The 20,757-nt window shown below is 40.9% G+C and overlaps 3 protein-coding genes across 3 annotated transcripts in view; all 3 read right to left on the bottom strand.

Annotated features, from left to right (window-relative positions):
* Positions 1-692: 692 nt before the first annotated feature.
* Positions 693-5,658, bottom strand: LOC142954458 (large ribosomal subunit protein eL22). Its single transcript, XM_076095480.1, has 4 exons — positions 5,598-5,658; positions 4,678-4,788; positions 4,263-4,387; positions 693-892 (listed from the first exon to the last, which is right to left on the bottom strand). Exons 1-4 carry the CDS (start codon positions 5,607-5,609, stop codon positions 748-750), a joined length of 393 nt encoding a protein of 130 aa, XP_075951595.1. The 5' UTR covers positions 5,610-5,658; the 3' UTR covers positions 693-747.
* A 3,632-nt stretch (positions 5,659-9,290) lies between these two features.
* Positions 9,291-18,294, bottom strand: icmt (isoprenylcysteine carboxyl methyltransferase). Its single transcript, XM_076095478.1, has 5 exons — positions 18,043-18,294; positions 17,263-17,351; positions 15,601-15,770; positions 12,451-12,668; positions 9,291-11,365 (listed from the first exon to the last, which is right to left on the bottom strand). The coding sequence occupies exons 1-5, from the start codon at positions 18,259-18,261 to the stop codon at positions 11,186-11,188; spliced, it is 876 nt and encodes a 291-aa protein (XP_075951593.1). The 5' UTR covers positions 18,262-18,294; the 3' UTR covers positions 9,291-11,185.
* A 308-nt stretch (positions 18,295-18,602) lies between these two features.
* rtel1 (regulator of telomere elongation helicase 1) overlaps positions 18,603-20,757 on the bottom strand; it is a 42,487-nt gene continuing 40,332 nt past the window's right edge. The window contains exon 34 of the mRNA XM_076095474.1: positions 18,603-18,916. Within this exon, the coding sequence (XP_075951589.1) occupies positions 18,846-18,916 (71 nt within the window). The 3' untranslated portion in view covers positions 18,603-18,845. The remainder of the gene's footprint in view (positions 18,917-20,757) is intronic.

Below are 20,757 nucleotides of genomic sequence, written 5' to 3'. Positions count from 1 at the left end.
ATCAATCCATGCTCGAATTTAGGAAGAATTGTGTAACAAAATAGACTTCACTCAAAGGTCCAGAGCTTTCAACCACGCCTCATTGTCTTTATCAGCAAACTGATAACTTGAGCAGGATTGCTTTTACAAAAGTGAACTGTGCTGCAACACTTCCTCTGGTGGTTCACTCTAGAGGAGCAAAGCCTGCTCTGAGAACGGGATCCTGTTTGCAGCTCATCATTCATGTCACATCACTCACCTGAAGGATCTGCAGTGTTCCAGTCAGCATGTGACTACAAATGCAAAAGAAACAACTTGACTGTAGCCTCATTGTCAAGCTTTCACTAAATCGTTTTGAAATACAAACGAGTTATTCACGCTCAATTTTCACCATGTGGAGACTGTTCTGTCCCTTGTGACCAATGCTGTTATTCAGATGCTTTGAACTGTCTTTATAGCACCTATGAGACAGAAAATTCACATTTGTCACACTGGACTTGAACTGTAGACATTACAGCAGAACTGGAGGAGCTAACTGATCAGTGGGCCAGAGTTCACCTGTGCCGAGTGAGTTTAGTCTGTAGGCTTGTCTTTACGTGACCATCTTAAACCTGTTTAAGAGTAAACTTTGGTTCTCATGTGAGCCTTGTTGGTTGTGACAGATCCGTCTGTCCCGTCACACCCTGCCAGTAAAGAAATCACCGGGACACCACTTCTGTACTGTAAACAACATTTATTTAAATGTACAAAATCTGATGAACTGTCAAGTTAATCTTCATCTTCCTCCTCCTCTTCATCCTGGTTGATCTGGAAGTAGCGGAGCTCGTAGCTCTCCTTGGTGTTGGCCACAACACGCAGCCAGTCACGAAGATTGTTCTTCTTCAGGTACTTCTTGGTCAGGTACTTCAGGTATCTGTGAAACAGGAGACCAAGACAGACCGTCAGACTCATTACTGGGATGATGGCAGCACAGTTAAATATAATAAGCACTGCCATGCTACCAACACTGAAGCTTCAGTCATGGCCACATTTAGTCACTTTCTCTTCACTAAGTGGTTTCTTTGGTTCTTGGCAATTTACTCCTCATTTCAAATATCCACAGGTACTGTCCCATTACTCCATTATTTTCCTTATTGATCAATCTGTTCAATAATCATTTAGTCTATAGAATGTCCATCACAACATGACATCACATGTTTTGGCTGATAAACTTTCTAAAAACCTGGCCATGGCCACATGTCACAGAAAAAGCAGAGAGAATGTACCAAGCTAAAAATGACGTCATGCTGTCAGCTGGATTTAATGAATGTCGACTTATTTATAAAGAAGAGTTTGGGAAACATGTTTGAATCTACACGCAATACAGCGAAAGTTATCTGTCGTTTGGATTTACGTTCACCGGGGATCTGACTGCACCAACGCCGCTATGCTTGGTGTGTTTGGGAAAAGCTCTCCGACAGTGCCATAGTCCCAAGCAAGCTGAAACGTCATCTCCAAAGAAACACCTGTCGCTTCACATCAACAACACGGACTATTCTGTAGTCACACTGAGTGAGGATCAACACATTGAGAGACTTGTCATTAAAATGTCAGCATATATGCTGTATTATGCTACAATGTGTCATTTTGTAACTTTTTGGTTGTTGGTGTGCCGCGGGATCTTTTTAATGTAAAAAAGGTTGGAAAACACCAGAGACGGTCTGCAGGGAGCAGAGCTCATTCTCTAAATGTAGAACACATAGCTAGTGAATTATCACAGTATTATTATTGCATCTTATACAATTCAGAGATATATTTTTGACCCACAATCCAATTAAGAAGTCATGTTAAAATCTGTAAAGAAATTAGTAACATTGGTCGCTGATTTTCAGCTGGTATTAAAGGTCCAGTGTGCAGCCTTTCAGGAGATAAACCAGCAGAAATAGAACTGTTTTCATATCTACATAGGGAGCCAGTCCTCTTCACAGAGTCCACCATGTTTCTACAGCGGCCCAGACAAACCAATCACTGACTCTAGAGAGACGTTCAGGTTTTTTGTTCCCTAAATGCCACCGTAGTTCTCTAACTTGCTGTGGTAACATGAGCTGCATGCTGAACTGTGGTACCTCCAGTCTTTGAAAGGCAGGAGTGAGTAGAGGCTATTCACTTGGCTGCAATCTGCAACCTCACTGCTAGATGCCACTACATGCTACACACTGACCCTTTAACACATGATCTGTATCTTCACATTTACATGTGCTATTAATAAATAAAGTTCTCTATTCAGCTAGGTGAATTGACCTGGAGCGTCCCAGGTCAATGGGAGCTCCAACATGACACACCTCATATAAACACATTATATAAAATATAGTCCTATGATTACTAACCATTAACAGACAGCAGCCTACTGCTCCTGTCTGTACCTTTACACTCACTATCAATACTGTAAATACTGCAGTATACTGTGGTACCATTACAACCCTATACGTTGGGTGAGTTTTTACTTAATGTGTCCAAACTTTACAGATATCATTTACACTTGAGATGCATCCCGATTATGTGAAGGGCTGCTTCAACGGATCGATTAAAATCAATTTAAATTTGGTCATTGCTTAGTTGGGTCTGTGTTATGATGCTCGACACGCTGTGGCAACGTCTCCACGGGGCAGTAAACCAGCCAATGCAGAGGGGTTTGTAGCTCACGTGATGATTTACAGGAAATGACACGTCTCCTCCTTCTCTGGAGAAAATATTTGAAAAGAGTCGGAGGCAGAGACGGACGATCCAGCAGAGAAAATACAGAGGAAAAGTCACGATCACAGGACAGAAACGACCGTTGGTTTTGTGATCGATCAATCAGCCCGGGTTTCTTTGTCAGTATTCAAAGTAATAATCGAGAGATTAATGGATTATCAAAATAGTCATTAGTTGCAGCCCTAATTAAGTGTTTTGCTGCAACTACACCTGAATTAACACGAGTTTCTCCTCAGCCAGACACAGATTTGATCTCTATATGAGCGTCAGTACAAGCCTATGGTGGGATACTGCAGGCCAACGTGGATGCACTAGTGTGCTCCAAAGACACTAAACTTGGCTTGGGACCTGAATGGTGGCCGGTTCATGTCCAGCGGAGTGTGGACTGTGTTTCAGTTCACGTCCTCTTATACTGCATTTACACAATATCAGAGCCTGCAGAGAGAATGCCAGTCCTCCATTCATTTGATTGCGGGTAATGTGCTTAACCGGCAGTGACGGGGACTGCAGGGGGCGCTAAACAACAACAACGCAGCAGCCTGTGGCGAAAAGATGAAACAGAATCGCAGACGTTTGTAGAAACCTGACGTCATGCTGCCAATAACCACAGATCCAGAGCTGTACAACCACGAGGGAACGTAAGACATAAATAGTTGTGCAGATGCTTAGTGTTAAAGAGCTATTAAGTGACAAACAGCTCCGCACAACCCTGCACTATATCGCCGCAACGCCTGATTTAGTGTAAATGCAGCCTTAAGGAACGGCACTGAATCCCTAAAGCGTAGTTTATGGTCTACAGAGAAGCCACAAAATGATGTCATAACCTGCACCAAGGCTCCAAGTGGTAGCGGCGCTAAGTCGGGCATCTCTGAATTTTGTTACTTGTGAGTGCGATCACGTGACTGTCACAAATCGTTCACTGATAAAAACACTTTTTACATGTCTAGGGCTTAGACAAAGAAGGCCAGTTCTTTTTGAGATGCTTTAGAAACAGGTCTTAAAAATCTACATTTGAGAAAATATTTTGGTGCCAAATCAAATTGTTTACAGGATATTCAACCTACGCTTCTTTATAATACATGCAATACTTAACATGTTTCTTTACAGAGCTTGTACAAAAGCAATAAAGTATCCATGAATATGAGATATGAGTTAACAGATAATCACAATCCTCCTCTGTATTCTGGAGGTTGGTTTATGGTGTTTTGCTTGTTACACTCGTCGTCTTTATGAAGTACATCTTCTTTATCCGCTCTCTGGACAACAATGCAACAAACAATGCGTTTAACATATTCATGCTCCATCTGTGGAGGCTCGCTACGGTTTCAGGTATAAACAAAGCTTTACTTCATGGCAGCCCATCTCTCTGACATCTCTCCACAGCTCCCTGTGTGTACATGTGTGGAATGAATAATAACAGAGTGTGAAAAGGCTCCAATGAGGGATTAACAAAGTCCTTCTTCTAGAAACTCTGTAGACTCAGACTAGGAGAGCCTTGTGATGTCTATGGCCCAGTAAACCACAGAAGCAGCTGGTGAAGTGTTACTGACCTTTTGGAGAAGGGCACCTCAGAGGAGACTGTAATCTTGCTCTTGCTCCTCTCGATGGAGACCACACCGTTACCCAGGTTACCGGCTTTCCCGTTCACCTTGATGCGCTCCTGAAGAAACTGCTCCTGGAAACAATGTTTATGGAAACGTCACACACACCCCACTAACAGCCATGTATACACTAATCTGAGATCTCAATGTTCAGGTTTAATATCTGCAGTTTGTGGCAAATATAACATGTCCACTGTGATGTTTACGTCATACAAGCAACTATTGAGTCTAAACAGTATGGATTGTAGATTGTGGTATCATTTATTTCTGTCTGTGCAAAGTCAGCAATAATTATTGTATCCTAATATTGTAAACAGACTAAAACAGCTGCACATTGAGAGGATCTGATGAGTGGCGGACTTACGAAGTTGGCAGCGTCCATGATGCCATCTTCAACGGGATGGGTGCAGTCCAGTGTGAACTTCAGGACCTGCTTCTTCTTCTTACCACCTTTGCCAGTGTTCTGCTTCTTGTGCTAACGAAACACGACACATTTACTAGAAAGAGGGTTATCTACCACAACACACACCAGAACGGAGATCGTGGCGCCATACACCGCGTAAAAACGACATATCTGGTGACTGACAAACAGGTCGAACGGAACATGGCAGCTGCTTCGTCAAAACACAGAATCCGTCTCTTATCGACAAAGATGCGTTTTCAACCACAGTTGGTTTGAGAAAATGGCTGAAAACTGATAAACATGCTGTGACGCTACTGGAAGATAATACTCCTGAATCCATAATCATAATAAACCAATGTATTCGTTATAAGTTTCGAGCTGGGGTGCATTGACTTCATGATAAAAGCAAGGCGAACATTAGTTGGATTTAACGCACGGCTTCCACTCCAGCTAACGTAAACGTTCCGGTGTCGGAGCTAACGTTACAGGATAACGGAAGGGAGTCCAGCTAACCGTATCATGTCACTGACGGTAAATATCAGCTGCTGCTACAAACACAGCATTTATACAACTTGTTAGACAAACTGCTGCCATGCAACCCTTCCGGACAAGCTAGCGGAGAGAAAACGTGGTGCGCCAACGTTACAGTACCGACAAACTGTCCGGCTAACGTTAGCTAAGAGGCAGATATAGGCCACAGAAAAACAGCTACCTATGTGCTTTTAACAACACTTCAAACCCGAAACCAAACCCTGCATTTGGAGCATGTTTTTTCCTCTCGAAACAAAAGAAAACTGTCTTCTCATCCCGCTCGTTTTCTCTGGCGTTAACAACGGAAATCTATCATTCTAGTGGATTTGTTAACACGCGACTTTACTTACAATAGGCGCCATGGCAGAGAAGCTAGCAGAAAGGAAGAACAGTTCGTGCGCATGCGTAACATGTAATAATCAAACGCCAAACTATGGATTGAATCCATGCATCTGGGATTGATTAAAAACTGGATTGTTTGTACCTTTTTTATCTGGTCCCTGCTATTAACTATACATCTATAGAGCTGCCATGTATCTCCTGTGTATACACACATGTTTACAGGTATCATCGTACTGCATTTTTCAACAATACAAAATACAACTGTACAGTAGGCTTGCAGGCAGGAGCTACATGTTCTAATGTTTTTATTGACACTGAGCCTCTGTGCCACTATGTGTTATTACTGCTCTGAGGGGGAAAAGTCCACTCAGGTGTGAGAGTCTCAGTTCTATGTGGACTCCTTCTCCTCATCAAACCAATGAAGTGGCAGGTTCTTTTAGAACTAGTGCTTCTTTTTTTACTCTGTGATCTTCTCCCGGTGTTCAGTGGCCTGTAAAGCAGTAAAGCACTTGCAGACATTCTCCTTCTGGAGGAGCTCCTGGTCTTTTGATAGCCTTTCAGCATGAGACTTAAGCTGTGCTCCAAATGGCATACTTCTTGTTTTAGTACATACTGCAGTGGCCCTTACAAACGTACTGTTGCATGATGTATCCATTCAAGTAAACTGTTAATAAAATATTGGGATTTACTTCCTCCTCAGAAGATGGCACCTTGAACTTTGACCCTCTTGCTCATATATCTGCTGTGCAAAAGAAAAGCTCATGGTTTAAGCTCACTCCTCGTTTGCTTTTGTTTACTCACCAATAACTCCTCCAGGCTCTTCTGAGCAGCCAGCTGTTTTATTTTTTTTATTTTATCCGGTTGTTGGCTCACTTGGATCCTCAGTCTGAAGAAAGGCTCGTCTCTCTCCTTGCAGAAAAGATTGCTCTTCGGTCTCCAGGTCTCCTCTCTGAGTTGGTCAGATACTCAACCTGGTCCCAGAAGAACTTTTTATAGATAGATAGATAGATAGATATATACTTTATTCATCCCCAGGGGGAAATTTGTATGTTACAGCAGCAAGAATATACTTCTGCAAACGAAGTAACAGAGTAAATAAAAATATTAAGTATTAAAAAATGCACAATATATACACTAAAATAACAGAGTATAGAGAATATTAGTCATTGTGTGGAATTATTGAGAAAATAGTTTTTATTACACTTCAAATATCCATATATTATACTTTTTCTCGGTTCAAATGTATGACTTTTAATTTGAAATATCTCTTAATTGGGACAGTAAAAATGTCTAATATTCAGTATGGGTGGAGTCAACGACGTCCTCAACACATGTATATCAGTCATTGTCTGGACTTATTGAGAAAAAACATTTTATTACACTTCAAATATCCATTTATTATACTTTTTCTCGGTTCAAATGTATCAGTTTTAATTTGAAATATCTCCTAATTGGGACAGTAAAAATGTCTAATTTTCAGTGTGGGTGGAGTCAACGATGTCCTCAACACATACATGTCAGTCATTGTCTGGACTTATTGAGAAAACTGTTTTTATTACACTTCAAATATCCATTTATTAGATATTTTCTCAATTCAAATGTATGACATTTACTTTGAAATATCTCTTAATTGGTACAGTAAAAATGTCTAATTTTCAGTGTGGGTGGAGTCAACGATGTCCTCAACACATACATATCAGTCATTGTCTGGACTTATTGAGAAAATACTTTTTATTACACTTCAAACATCCATTTATTAGATATTTTCTCAATTCAAATGTATGACTTTTACTTTGAAATATCTCTTAATTGGTACAGTAAAAGTGTCAAATTTTCTCTATGGGTGGAGTCAACGATGCCTTGATTACATATACATCAGTCATTGTATGGAATTATTGAGAAGAATATTTTTGTAGCAGCTCAAATATTGTGATATTAGCCTTTTTTTTGTCCTGAACATATATGCATTAGTCATTGTGGGGAATTATAGAGAAAAACATTTTCATAGCACCTTAAAAACTTCAGAAATTTGCCATTTGAAGATATAAATTCAGTTCAGTTTTTGCTTCGTAAAACATCTTAATTGACTGTCAGTCAGGTATTATTAATTTCCAGCAACCCTCAAATCAAAGAATAAATACACTTTACGCACAATTTAGGTGTATTTTCCCTTTAACTCACGAGATGATGGTATAATTTTTTATACTTATTGGAATATAATTCATTTAATCTCATTTCATTATGCAATATGTATACTTTGTTGGCATCTTATTTTGAAAACCGGATGTTCGTCTGTAGAAAACCGGAAGTTTTCACGTTAATCTTTCCGCTAACTTTGCAAAATCTTTCGCTCGCTCCCGTCCTGTGCCGTTTGGTTGCGTTTACCGTAAGTTTCAGCGTATAGGTGCACGACAATTTAAGTGTCTGCTGAGTTGACCACGGAGATCTGAGTGTCTGCTGACTTGACCGCAGTCACTGCGGCCACAGGGCAAACCGACCCACAGCCTATTAAGACCAGAGTTTCCCCTTTGATAGGAGCCCCTCAGAGCTTCATAGCTAATGCTAATGACTTGTGTTTTATTGCCGAAAAGTTCAACTCTGTTCCCCGCTACGCACTGCCCGAGGTGGGCATGGCGAGCAAGTGGTAATCGTCGCCATTTTTGGTGTATATTGGCGAATGGAGATCGCCACCAAGTTCGACTCCTGTGTCTACTTGTCTGCCGTGGTGCGAGATGATCACGAAGGCGGACTGCTGTCTGTTTCTTATTTACGGTTGGGTTCGGACCAGCTGGGATTACATCTCATCCCTACGGCCTTCATCTTAGGTTTTAACCTATAATGAAGCACTTTAGAGCACGGAGCACATAAAAACTAGAAACAGTAGTTACTCTAGCTCTTATGTTAGTGCATACATTATTACTTAGATGCTGAGGTGGAGCCTCGAGAGGGTAAACCAAAAACGAAGCCCATTAGAGGGCTACGCACAGTCATAGTACTGGAATAACATCGGGGCAACTACTAGTTCACATATTGCACTCAAGCGATCTGCGAGCGTCAACAGAGCGGATTTGACTCTGATCTGGGGATTTGTCCTGGAGCTCTGAACACTGTCCGAGAGCAGAACATTTGTGTCGTGAACTAGGCACGACCCGTCTCTTTTAAATATGTTTTGGCATGATTGACTTCCACTATTTGCTGGAGGGCAGTGGAGTAATGATGACAAGAAATAAAGGAAGAAACATGCAATAAAGACGTAACCATATATGCAGCAGGTCTCCAAGGTGAAATGCCTCTGGCATGTAAGATCAAGGTCGTAAAATCAGATCCATAACTTTAGCGCCTTGGTAGCCAAGTTGTGACAGAACATGCCATATGACCGCAACGTCCTGGGTTCGATTCCAGCCTTGGGACCTTTGTTGCTTGTCATACCCATCTCTCTCGCTCCTTATTTCTATACTGTCCTCTGTCAAAAAAAAAAAAAAAGAGGCGAAATTGACTAAATTAAACATTCAAGAAGCTCCAGATGAGGAAAAATAGTTACCATCGCAACATAGCTCAGATACTCGGAGAAACCATTTATTTCTCTATGGAAATAATATCTACCTCTGATTACACACTTATTTTCTACCCTGGATAAGAATAATTGTAATGTTGATATTAAGCAATAAGACAGTCTTCCAAAAACATGGCGTATTCCTAAAGATTTTGAATATGATGATTTATTTTCTTGAACGTTGCCTAGTGAAGCAAAACATACTCATTCAAACATAGCACTTGAGCACCACGAATGGTAAAAAAATGTTTTACCTACAGAGCATCTTTGCTCCCGAAAATCTTCATTGACTTTTTACCAATCTCCCAAACACAATGGGACCAGGGTTTGGAGAGTAGATAGCAGCACTGTGAAGATATTCAGACAGATCAATGTGAGCGAGAGAGAGAGCTGCAGAGTCAGCCTCTCTCAAGCTCAATATACAACTCAGTCAATTAGTTGGTTTCGAACACAATGTGGGCATGACCGGTCAACAGGAGAAGCAGTGATGCAATGATAGTAATTTATACTGTTCAGGGTGGTGACTTGACACAGAAAGCAAAAAAAAAAACAATTTATATACTAACAAAAAAGAAATGAGCGGCTACAACAAAGGAAACAATGTCAACACTGCCTCCCTCACAGATCAGGCGAGAACTGCTATAATCAAAATCTATCATGCCACTAGCTCCGTTGTACGAAAACACGTCTCGACTAAATGACAGAGACGTAAAGAAATGTCACTTTCATAAATAACTTTCATATGTGTGATTTGTGTTTTAGCCTGAGTGCACATTGAGGAAGTGGATATCAGGGTTAGCCATCAGTCAGGCCATGACCAGTCTTATATTTAGTCATCTGTGAATGATGGAGCTTCCTCGTCAACTACATTTAAACAGTCCCTAAAATCTGATAGACATCTATCTTTTACACATTTTTATTAAATAGTGCTTTGGAAGATAAATTATAAAAAAAATGCCACCTATTGTTCCCTTTACCAACGTTTGGATGCACTGGACAGCTTTAGTTCCATGGTCTATTCCATAGGGGAGGCTTTCCCACCTAAAAAGTACATATAATTAAGACACACTACTGAAAATATTTGGAATTGTATGTTCAACTGTTGCTTCAAATCAACCCTAACCCTAAAGCCATAACTTGTGGCAGAACTTTGGAGCTATGAGGAGGTGGTGACATGAAGTAGTGCATTTAGCCCTGGTGTGGAGAAACTAGGAGCAGTGGATTATTCTGCAGAGGCGGACAAGTTTCTAGGGACATTCGGCTCGTTTTTCTTGGGGGTAACTATTGTGAATCCAAGATGCCTACAGCTGCCACCCTCTGTAATGGATACAAGCCTTTCAAGACTACAGGGTAGAGGGCTGCACTCCAGACCTGTGGGAAACATCCTCGAGCTAAAGAAGCGCAACTAAACTCCCAAACCACTTTTTCCAGATGAAAACTAATGTATATGGTACTTCGTAGTGTTGGTAGAGTCAGGTCCATGATGTTCTAGTGCAAAGTATTTGAATTCTACATATGGTTATAAATATATATAGCGACTGCTCTACTGGTTGTAACTCTGCTTTTGAAATTGAATTTTGATATTGGCTGATCGATTGAATTTCAGGGCATTAGATTCTCTCTGAGGTCATCACAAAACAAAACGAGTTCCAAAATGGCCCAGAGGATACAAACACAGTGGGACATACAGTGGTGGCCACTTCTTGATAATATTGATTATCATAAGTTATAGACAACAGGTTATCAGTGGAAACAATAAGCATGGTGAAAGCATGCAAACAGAAAGACAACAGAAACAGACGGAGTGGGTGTTATTGGACTACATGTAGTACAGTGGAGGTTGTGTGGTCTGGAAGTTGGTAGAAAAACAGCAGCCCAGCTGCCTGCCGCCATCCCACGATCTTTGTCTGTGAGCTACAGGCTCTCAACCAGCTGCAGGGTTTCCCTCTGGAGGGCCGCCGCCGTGGCAGATGCCACACACCCACCAGGTCTGACCTGCCTCAGTGCTTTAAGTCTGTTACGTCCTGCATCCAGCTCCTGGGACTAGTTGACACGGATGCCTGAGATGAAGGGCAGCCCGGTGGGAACCTTCTTCTTGTATTCCACATAGTCCTCAGCAAAGAAATGGATGAGGGAGAGCTCCTCCTCCTCGATCCGCTCCCGGAAGAACCGCCAGCTGGCTATCGTGTAGCCCAATATACACACGGGGTTACACAGCATGATCTGCAACATTCAACAGTCTCATCAGTTAACTAAACACAACAACCTTTGCTCTCCTCGGTAAAGGAACTCCTGTGGGAGGAAGATGATGAAGACCTACGTTTGATAAATGTGCGGGTTGTGTCCACATGCTGTCCTACCCTCACTGAGATCTGAACTCAATGTGAGCCACCTCGGCATGTGGTCTGGCTGCATCCAAAGCAAACAAGATCCAATCTCAGAGCGTTCAGACTTTTAATGCTCGGCCTGGCAAAAGTCACATTGAAAAGACAAGTGTAACCACGGCCTGAGAATGTGCGGTGACATCGGTAGGAGGAAGAAATCTTGCCAACCACACCAATGACTCATGTCAGCCATAAGAGGGATGGCTGTCGGCTGGAACCAGGGCGCTGCAGCTCATGGTGAGTTTAACATGGCACTCACTGTATCGCACCAATATTCTCTCCAAATTACACTATTTTTCGTAGAGCTGGAGGTGCAAACAGGAAGCACTGGAACATATTCTTACCGTTATCTCACTATTACGTTCAAATGTCACCAAAATTGTGTGTCACGCTAAACTAGAGAAAACATATCGGAGAAAATTTGAGAATGTTTCACATCATTGCTTGGCTACCTGTATGCAGACACCGATAACAATAGGAGGGGGATCTCCTCTGTGGGACAAGTCTTTGCTCGTCACTGTAGCACTTTGATTTTAAACCTTTAACTCAACAAATGATGTACAAAGAAGACACCACAGATTAGAATTAGTGATACACAATATCATGCTCAAACTTGAGAATGCTTTCTTTTGCAGTAATAACTGTATTGACATGATTGGCTGACCTGTAAACCCAAATTAACAGTGATAGCAAATCAAGGCAACAATGGCAGTAAGGGTACTATACAGAAGTACACCAAACCTACATTTGCCTGATAAAAAGTGAGTTGTTTAAAAAGGAATTTTTGCTAAAACCTGCATGTACATTATTATTTGGGAGAATTCATGAAAATCATTATGAAAACAGAGCGTCTGAAAAAAATCAAACGAAGTATCAGTCTGAGTGGCAGCACGAGGAGAGAGAAACTTGTTGAGCAGTGCTCACCTGTGTCCCTGTGCTCCAGTAGAACCAGCCCACATAGGAGGGGTGTCTGAAGTAGGAGTAGACCCCGCCGGTGACCAGCACGTGGCTCTGGGCCTTCTCATTCTGGACAATGTGGTTGAAGTTGGAGCCGGCCGTCAACATGGCCGCCTTACGCAGGCAATCGCCAAACATGACCAGGAGCAGGCCCACGACGCTGAACCAGTTCAGCTGCTTCAGCTCTGAGAGAGAGGACAGACTGATAAGGTACTGATGGACTTCTGTTGGACTCAAGAATCCCTCAAACTCAACCTGAAGGACTGATTGGGAAATTCTGTTCAACTTGGATCAAATTCATTTCAGTTTCAAGAACTGATTCAAAAAGGTCAGGAACATTCTGAACCAACCAGTAACAATTTTCAACTTTTCATTCTTCTCTGCCTGTACACCTCAAGCTGGTCTGTCAGACACCTCATATATCTGCAGACCTCATGTTTGAGGAGCCAAATCAACCAGCACTGAAATCTGTAGGATTACAGTTCTGATATTAGTCCAGGACTATATGTCACACATTGCAACATAATAAATCCTCAAGAATAAAACTGAAAACATAAACCTCTTTCCTGTTTCTAAACTCATAATTCAGTAGTAACAGCAGCCCCTTATGCAACAAGTTCATCTTTTACCAGATGTTAGCAGACTAATGTTTAGTATCAGCTTTAAGTTAAGGCTTATTTTCATTCCACTTTAGTTTGAATCGTTAGATAAAAGATAAAGATACATTTCAACATTCCAATTTCCGTGTGGCATCTTTCGTGGCAGGATTTTTATTTCACTTCATGATTTGCTTTGTAAACATAGAAGTTACTTATTGTCACCTGCCCAGTAAAAAAGATTTTCTTTTCTACTTTTGCGGCAGCAAAGCAAGTGATGCATGGACTGTAGAAAAGGACCTAGTCACCGTGATGTCACACATTGGTTTGTGGACTTACGTTCTGAAACCTCGAGTCGGCATTTTGGCTATTTTGTTTTTTGCAACAAGGAATGAAACAGGCTGGAGCTACGTACAACCGAACGCTGTTTAAGACATTTTTAGGGAACAGAAATGTTACAATTAACTTTCATGAAGTGAAACACACAATGGAAGGGTTAAAGTTCTAAAACAAAACAGTCAGACAACTTCCAGACCGGACAACACCGTGGTAGCAACCTGTCAATCACAGTAGCCCCGCCCTAAAGCATACTCTGCTTTATGGTCTGTTTGACTCTAAATGGACCATAATGTACTAAATGAACATCATGCTGTATTGAAGAAGACTTGAAACTAGAGATCGAGACCATAAACTCATGTTTACAATGTTTACTGAGGTAATAAATCAAGAGAGAAGTAGAGTCATTTTCTCATAGACTTCTATACAACCAGAGGAGTCGCCCCCTGGTGGACATTAGAGAGAATGCAGCTTTAAGGCACTTCAGCTTTGGCTTCACTTTTCAGAACAGGAGGTTGTAGTCTGGGTGCACCTCATGGTCAGAGACCCTTCCCTTTGGCTCACAGACCTGAGGTCAGCAGTGGGACTCTTCTCAGCTGTTGTCCATGGTACTGAACTTGGACACAGGTTGTCATCTGAAATTACTCCACATCTATTAAAGTGACTTAGATTTACTGTCTAAATTGTGACTGTGAAATGAATGCTGCATATTGTGCCTCAAAACATTCTACAATGCAATGTCCAAAAAAGTATTGAAGTGGACATGTCTGCTACCATTCCCACAATGCTTTGTATAGACGCAAAAGTTACAGCTGCTGACAACCTCATCTGTGATGACATTAACTCAAGGATTTATAAGTGATCCAAATGTCAATGTACTGCTCACTAGTAAAGGGCAGTCATGTGTGTTACATTAAGAGTAATGACCTTCATCTCAACCAATCCAAACTGCTATTCTATCATTTCAAAGCACCATTTCACTATATTATTGAATATTCATGATTGAATAAGAAACAGTCAAAGTTTAATTCGACATTAGCAGGCCTCTCATAATAGCCAGCACTTTCACAGGCTAAAAAAAAGATGATTGGCTTCTCAATATATCAGCTGTTGCTAAGTATAGTTAACTTAGTAAGCTGATGCAGCCAGAGATGGTTAGTGCTGAGGGAGAGTTCCCTCTGTGACATCACTGTACTTCAGGATGACCAACCGAGCAAAAACAATGATCCAGCTGATCGAGTCGCATCAATTTCAAAAGAATCTTCCAGTGAAAGCCATAAGGCTCTAGCTGTTACATCAATGTGTCAGATACATATTTAACAGTTTTTATCTTCTCTTGCTCATCTCATTTTCAGGTCAACAGGTTTTGAATACTAGTTAGGCTGCATAGTTGCAACAATTAATTGATTTGTCGTCAACTATTAACATAATAGCCAACTATTTTGATAATTGGATAGAGTCCTTTCTTTTGAAGAAAAAAGTAAAAACTCTCTGATTCCAGCTTCTTAAGTGTGAATATTTTCTTTTCTTTTTACTCCATGACAGTAAACTGAAAATATTGAGTTGTGGACAAAACAAGAAATTTGAGGACGTCATCTTGGGCTTTGGGAAACACTTCTCGATTTCATAATTTTACAGATATTTTATAGACCAAACAACGAGGCTAATCCATTAAACCGAGAAAATACTAAACAGATTCTTTGACAATGAAAATAATCGGTAGTTGCAGCCCAACCTCAATACCACCTTGTGTTTCAGCCTTCTCAGCCAATGAAAAGTTAAACAGAATCCTTTAGTTTTACTTATAGTAGCTAAGTTACTTGCAAACATTAAAAGTCAACTCAAGGACTTTTGGTTCAGTAAACAGATTCAGATCTGACATGTGCCATCAAACATCTTTATCATCAGATTCTAATTCGGATATTTTTAGCCCAGAAATATGTGACATCTTTCCGCAATAGAGCCACGCCCAACCAGTGAGACCTTGGACAATATTACAGACACAGAACCGATATGACTGATGATCTGGCTGTGTACCAAGTAGGACTGTCTAGCTATTGTGTATATGTCTAGAATATTTTACACCGATATACTGTATGTTGACAGGTAAACCTTTTGCATGCTATCAACGACATACAAACTACTTTTCTGAGTGCAGTGACAACGAGACTGAAGACACACTCACCTGGAACGGTCAGCTTCTCTATAGTGAACTCCACCCATGACGAGACAGCAGCCAGCGTGTACTCCACACTGTGGTTGAGCAGGAATGAGTCCAGCGACAGGCTGCGAGGGTTGATGATGGCCGTCACCAGGTACTCAGTGTAATGGAAGAAGGACAGGGAGCACATGTACCTGCAGAGAGACATGTGTTCAATGTGGCCTGGTTTACAGAATACACATCCTGCTGTGTAAAGGTGGCACATGTGTTAATTCACTTGGATTCAATTGTGTAAAAAAATACAAGAAAAACAGAATTTCTTTTAAAAGAAGTCTGTGGATATTAAGAAACGAGTGTAAATTAATTATAAATCAATGAGTAAAGCTGAAGTCTTGTTTATTTGAACTACGTGCCTGTGATGTCCCTCATACGGATCTGTGTTCACTGGAACCATATGTAAAATGCACTGTTAAAATTCTGGGTGTGATAATGGACGGGGGCTTCAAGTTGGGTTAGCAGATAAATGTGATAAATTCAAACATTTGTATCATTTAGATTTTAGAGAGTTATACATGCATTCATCTTGACCATGCTTGACTACTGTACTGCCCTTTATGTTGGTGTTACCTGGTCCTCCCTCTCTAAGGATTGAGTTTACGATTTTATCGTTAAATCATTAAATGGGCTGGCTTCATCTCTCCGACCTTTTACAACCATACAGTCAGGGCCGTAAGTATTTGGACTGTGACACAATTTTTCTAACTTTGCCTCTTTACACGACTCCAGTGGATTTGAAAGGAAGCAGTCAATATGTGGTTGAAGTGTAGACTTTCAGCTTTAATTCAATAGATATAACAAAAATATCACAATAACCGTTTAGCAATTACAGCCCCCCACATTTTCAGAGGCTCAAAAGTAATTGGACAATTCTCTGACAAACTGTTTCATGGCCAGGTGCGGCCTGTTCCGTCACTATTTCATGACAAATGATGCCGAGAATAGGATTCAAAATGTTGAATTAGCATTTGGTAGCTGGTCCTTGGAACTCTCAGCATACTTTTGAGTCTCTGAAAATGTGGGGGGCTGTGTAAAAATGGCTGTAATTGCTAAATGGTTATTGTGATATTTGTGTTATATCCATTGAATTAAAGCTGAAAGTCTACACTTCAACCACATATTGACTGATTAGATTAAAATCCACTGGAGTCATGTAAAGAGGCAAAATTAGAAAATTGTGTCACAGTCCAAATACTTATGGCCCTGACTGTATGTACCATCAAGGTCACAGGTCAGCTGAGCACACCTTGTCCCGAGATCACTGGAGCTCAGTGGAGACTGGACCTTTGCAGATGGAGCCCCCGACGTCCCTCTGCATGTGAGGCTGGCCCCTACACTGCCTGTTTTTAAATCCCATCTTAAAACACATTTTTATTCTCTGGCTTTTGATTCATTATAAGACTTTCCATTATATATTATTGTCTCTTTTTTTAACTTCTAGAACACTCTGATCAACTGTTGTTTTTAAAAGTGCTTATACATTTGGATTGGATAAATATGGATTGGAAATACATAGATAAACAAAACAGGCACTTAATATCAATTTAATAAGAAACAACACAATGCATTTCTACACAGCAGCATAATAATGTTAAGTAATACAACAAACTGATTATACCAAATACGTACCAGCCAAAATGGGTCCAAGTAGTTTCAGAGAAGCTTATAATTAAGCCACAGCCAAAAGTAACTCCCAGAAAGCAGGCTCTCACAGCGACCTAGAACGAGTTGGGCACGGATTAGCACGAGTTAGACCGTAACAGGACCCCTCTCTCCATCATGCCTCAAGACTCATGCTTAACATCTGAATTACGTTATTAAAAACACATACTTAACATATTATAGCACATTTGACCAGACTACACTCGGAAATTCGGTTGTTTTTTCCCACCATCTTCAAATTTAGACCAACTCTAAAAGTTTAGATCGACTTTAGGCAAAGTAATAACGGTTTTATTCAGCGAATTTGTACCAGAAGCCTGGTAATTCCTCAAATACCTCAAGTAATGTCGAAGCAAATTACATTCGACACAAAGCAAAACACCGAATGAACACATTTGTGGAGTGGGTTCCGTCAGTCGGCTACTTCTGAAATAACATTGCTCACACGAAGAGGCCGACAGGCTTCACCTGGCTCAGGGTTTATCTAGAGACACCCCTGCCAGCTGTCTTCTTCCTCTTCAGCTAAGAAGATTAGTGGACTTAACTAGCTAAAGTGGTAGCTAACTAGCTAGCATTAGCAGTACAATAATAAAGTTGAAATAGCGATGCAAGTAACATCAGACAGCTGTCAACATTAGCTGGATGTAGACTGCTAAACAGCAATAACCCTGACGTGCGCTTTACTCAAAACGAGAGAAAGAAATGAGAATAAACGCAGGAAGTTGGCTACCTGACGTCAACGCTTACCTTGTATAGAGGTCCCTTGTATACGATTAGCAGGAGGCCGTTGATAACTGCAATGTGGATACAAATCACTATCTTCCCAGAAGTTTCCGTCAGATAATCAAAGACCCAGTCGAAATGTCCAAACCACGTTCTGATCAATGGGATCACAATCACGCTGAGCCCTAAAATAAATGTCTTTATACTTACTCTTCCTTCTAGCACCAACTTACTGCCTGCCATGATGGAAGTACTGTGCAACTGCTAATATCGCGATACCTAAAGGGAAACCACGTGATGTCCATATACGGCTTTCACATTGTGAAGTGAAATGACAGGATTTGCATTACACTTTTTAACCAAAGAAAACTAATAGCAGCTCAGTGGATTTCCAGCAAACCAAATGGGGTGCAACATGCCTGCAATTTTAGAGTTCTCTTATTTTGAATGAAAATTATGTTATTTTGTCCATTGATCAAACCCAACATTGAAACATATATAGCGTATAGTGTGACCTTTGACATCAAAAGATATCCATATTCTACCAATTAGCGGGCTACATTATGGAGTCAGTGAGACACTAGTAATTTCATGAATTTAATTAGCTGAATAAATATAAAAACACAAGATTAACATAATATTTTTCTATATTACATTTTCATGACATTCAGTTAAAAAAGAGCAATTGAATACTGAACAGGCTGTTGGCCTCATGTACAGATACATTACAAAGCCTCAGAGCAGAGCCTGGCGAGTTCATGGCTTTGTCAGCAGGAACAGTTATGAGCTATTTTAAATACATACACAATGTTCCTGTAACTCAGATTCTACTTTCTTTGGCTGCTGGAGAAAAAACTGGAAATCTTGCTCTGTGTCTTGAAAGGCGGTGATGACGACCCTAGAAAAAAAAAAAAAAAGTAAAAAGGATCATAACAAGGTATCATAGTGGGAAGAAGCGTTGGAAGTTTTACTGATATTATTTTTATTGAAACAAACTATTGGATACATTTTAACATTAACAACTTTTACCACCCAATAATATGTAGTGTTAAAGAAGACGCAGTGGCAGACAGAAATAAAGGCTGATACACCAGCCCCACATATCTGACCCAAACACAGAGCAATGGGCTGACACAGTGCACCACATTTTCACTATGATCTACCAGCAGAGGATTTCAAAGATGACTTAATCCACAAATAATTCTACAGTGTCATAAAGGATACAGTAAGTCTGGCAATATTTTATATTTTCTTCTTGTGCAAAACTAAAGCTAGATAAAAGTAAAAATGAAGAGAAAAGATGCTGTATTAAATGTATGTGGTGTGTAGAATTTGTGCCACATTTTGTCAAAAACTTTTTTGAAAGTCATGGTGAATTTTTCTTTTGGTGAAACTGCGGATGATTGCTTCTAACAGCTTGAGGATGTTATCGGTAGTGAATAGCCAGTAGTCCCATATTCTCTGTGCGATGTGTGAAGCGTACAGTGATGGTGCGTTCAAACAGTTTACCGATATTTGCCCGGTTTATGGGCAAAAAACAACTAGCATTTAAAAACAGTGTGGGGGCCATGACCTCGTTGTTGGTAAGTTAAAAAGCACTTTAACACTACATGTCATCATTCACCCATTCATACACTGATGACAGGGGCTACCATGCCCATCAGGACTCTAACTAATCATTCATACACCACACAGCTACGGGAGCAATTTGGGGTTAAGTGTCTTTCCCATTAACATGGACTAGTGGAGCCGGGGATCAAACCACTGATCCTCTGACTAGGACGACCCTGCTGTACTACTGAGCCACAGTTGCACCCAAGTAACCATGACATGATTTGGTGACAGAGGAGAAGCAAAATGTCACATCTGCTGATGGAGTAGAAGAAGTGGATAGGCCTGAACTATGCAGATCAAGGGACATTAGTCCAACAGACAAAAGTAAGAAGTTGAGTCAACTAAATATTTCCATCCCTGTATTTTGATGAACTCAGCTGCCCCTAGTGGCAGCAGGATGCGGAGGGAGAGCTCTGCTCTGCCAGTGCAGCCTCAGCTGTCCGGGCTGGACTCGCAGTGGGACAATGATGGCGTGTGTCGGCCCAACGTGCTGCTGTACTCCGCTCATCCCAGTGTGAGCGTAGGACTGCTGCATGGGCTGTCAGCAATAGAGGATGCATTAATCTGTCTCATTGATGCAATCTTGGAATGCAAGAGCAATATTTATAGAGTTATTAGCCGACTCTATATTAATAGAGTCGGCTAAAATGGGCAACTACAGTGCTACTTGATAGCATGCTGACAGCAAATAGGCAGAGCATACTGGACATTCTAGTGTGTTCTCTGGCCTGACTACAACCATTTTGTGTTCTCATTGAGTTCCTTGAATAGTTGGTGATTTTGTCCAGTAGTGCTGCAAGGACCTGGGTTTCAGCAGAGGTGTTGTGTTGGGGGGTTACTGGTGGTTTAGTCGTGCTGGTGGTTGGAGATGCATGGAGCTGTGTTATCACTAGCGGCCCCTACTGGTTAAGAGTAGTGAGAGAGGAGTCAGCAGTAAGTTAATGACAGTATAACAGACGAGGTCTGTCTCGCCTGTGAATTGAACTCTGTTTCAATTCTACATACAAAGTCCTGCTGACCCAAATACTCACTAGTGCCAAATGTAGATAATCCACTGCATAAAATAGTCCCCAACAAATACATTATTTCCTTCTGTTTAAATTATGTTTGGTAAAAACTACTGTT

This window comes from Anarhichas minor, unplaced genomic scaffold, assembly GCF_050575085.1.
Source record: "Anarhichas minor isolate MPS153535 unplaced genomic scaffold, ASM5057508v1 ptg000020l, whole genome shotgun sequence".
NCBI lineage: Eukaryota > Metazoa > Chordata > Actinopteri > Perciformes > Anarhichadidae > Anarhichas > Anarhichas minor.
This window is presented reverse-complemented; position numbering and strand designations above follow the sequence as displayed.

Coding starts and splice junctions, on each gene's coding strand:
- LOC142954458 (XM_076095480.1), bottom strand. Junction 4,388..4,677: donor TCATGGACGCTGCCAACTTC/GTAAGTCCGCCA, acceptor CATTGTTTCCAG/GAGCAGTTTCTTCAGGAGCG. Junction 893..4,262: donor GAGGTGCCCTTCTCCAAAAG/GTCAGTAACACT, acceptor CCTGTTTCACAG/ATACCTGAAGTACCTGACCA.
- icmt (XM_076095478.1), bottom strand. CDS start 18,261: ATGGCAGGCAGTAAGTTGGTGCTAGAAGGAAGAGTAAGTATAAAGACA. Junction 17,352..18,042: donor ACAAGGGACCTCTATACAAG/GTAAGCGTTGAC, acceptor AACTCGTTCTAG/GTCGCTGTGAGAGCCTGCTT. Junction 15,771..17,262: donor ACTTGGACCCATTTTGGCTG/GTACGTATTTGG, acceptor GTCTCTCTGCAG/GTACATGTGCTCCCTGTCCT.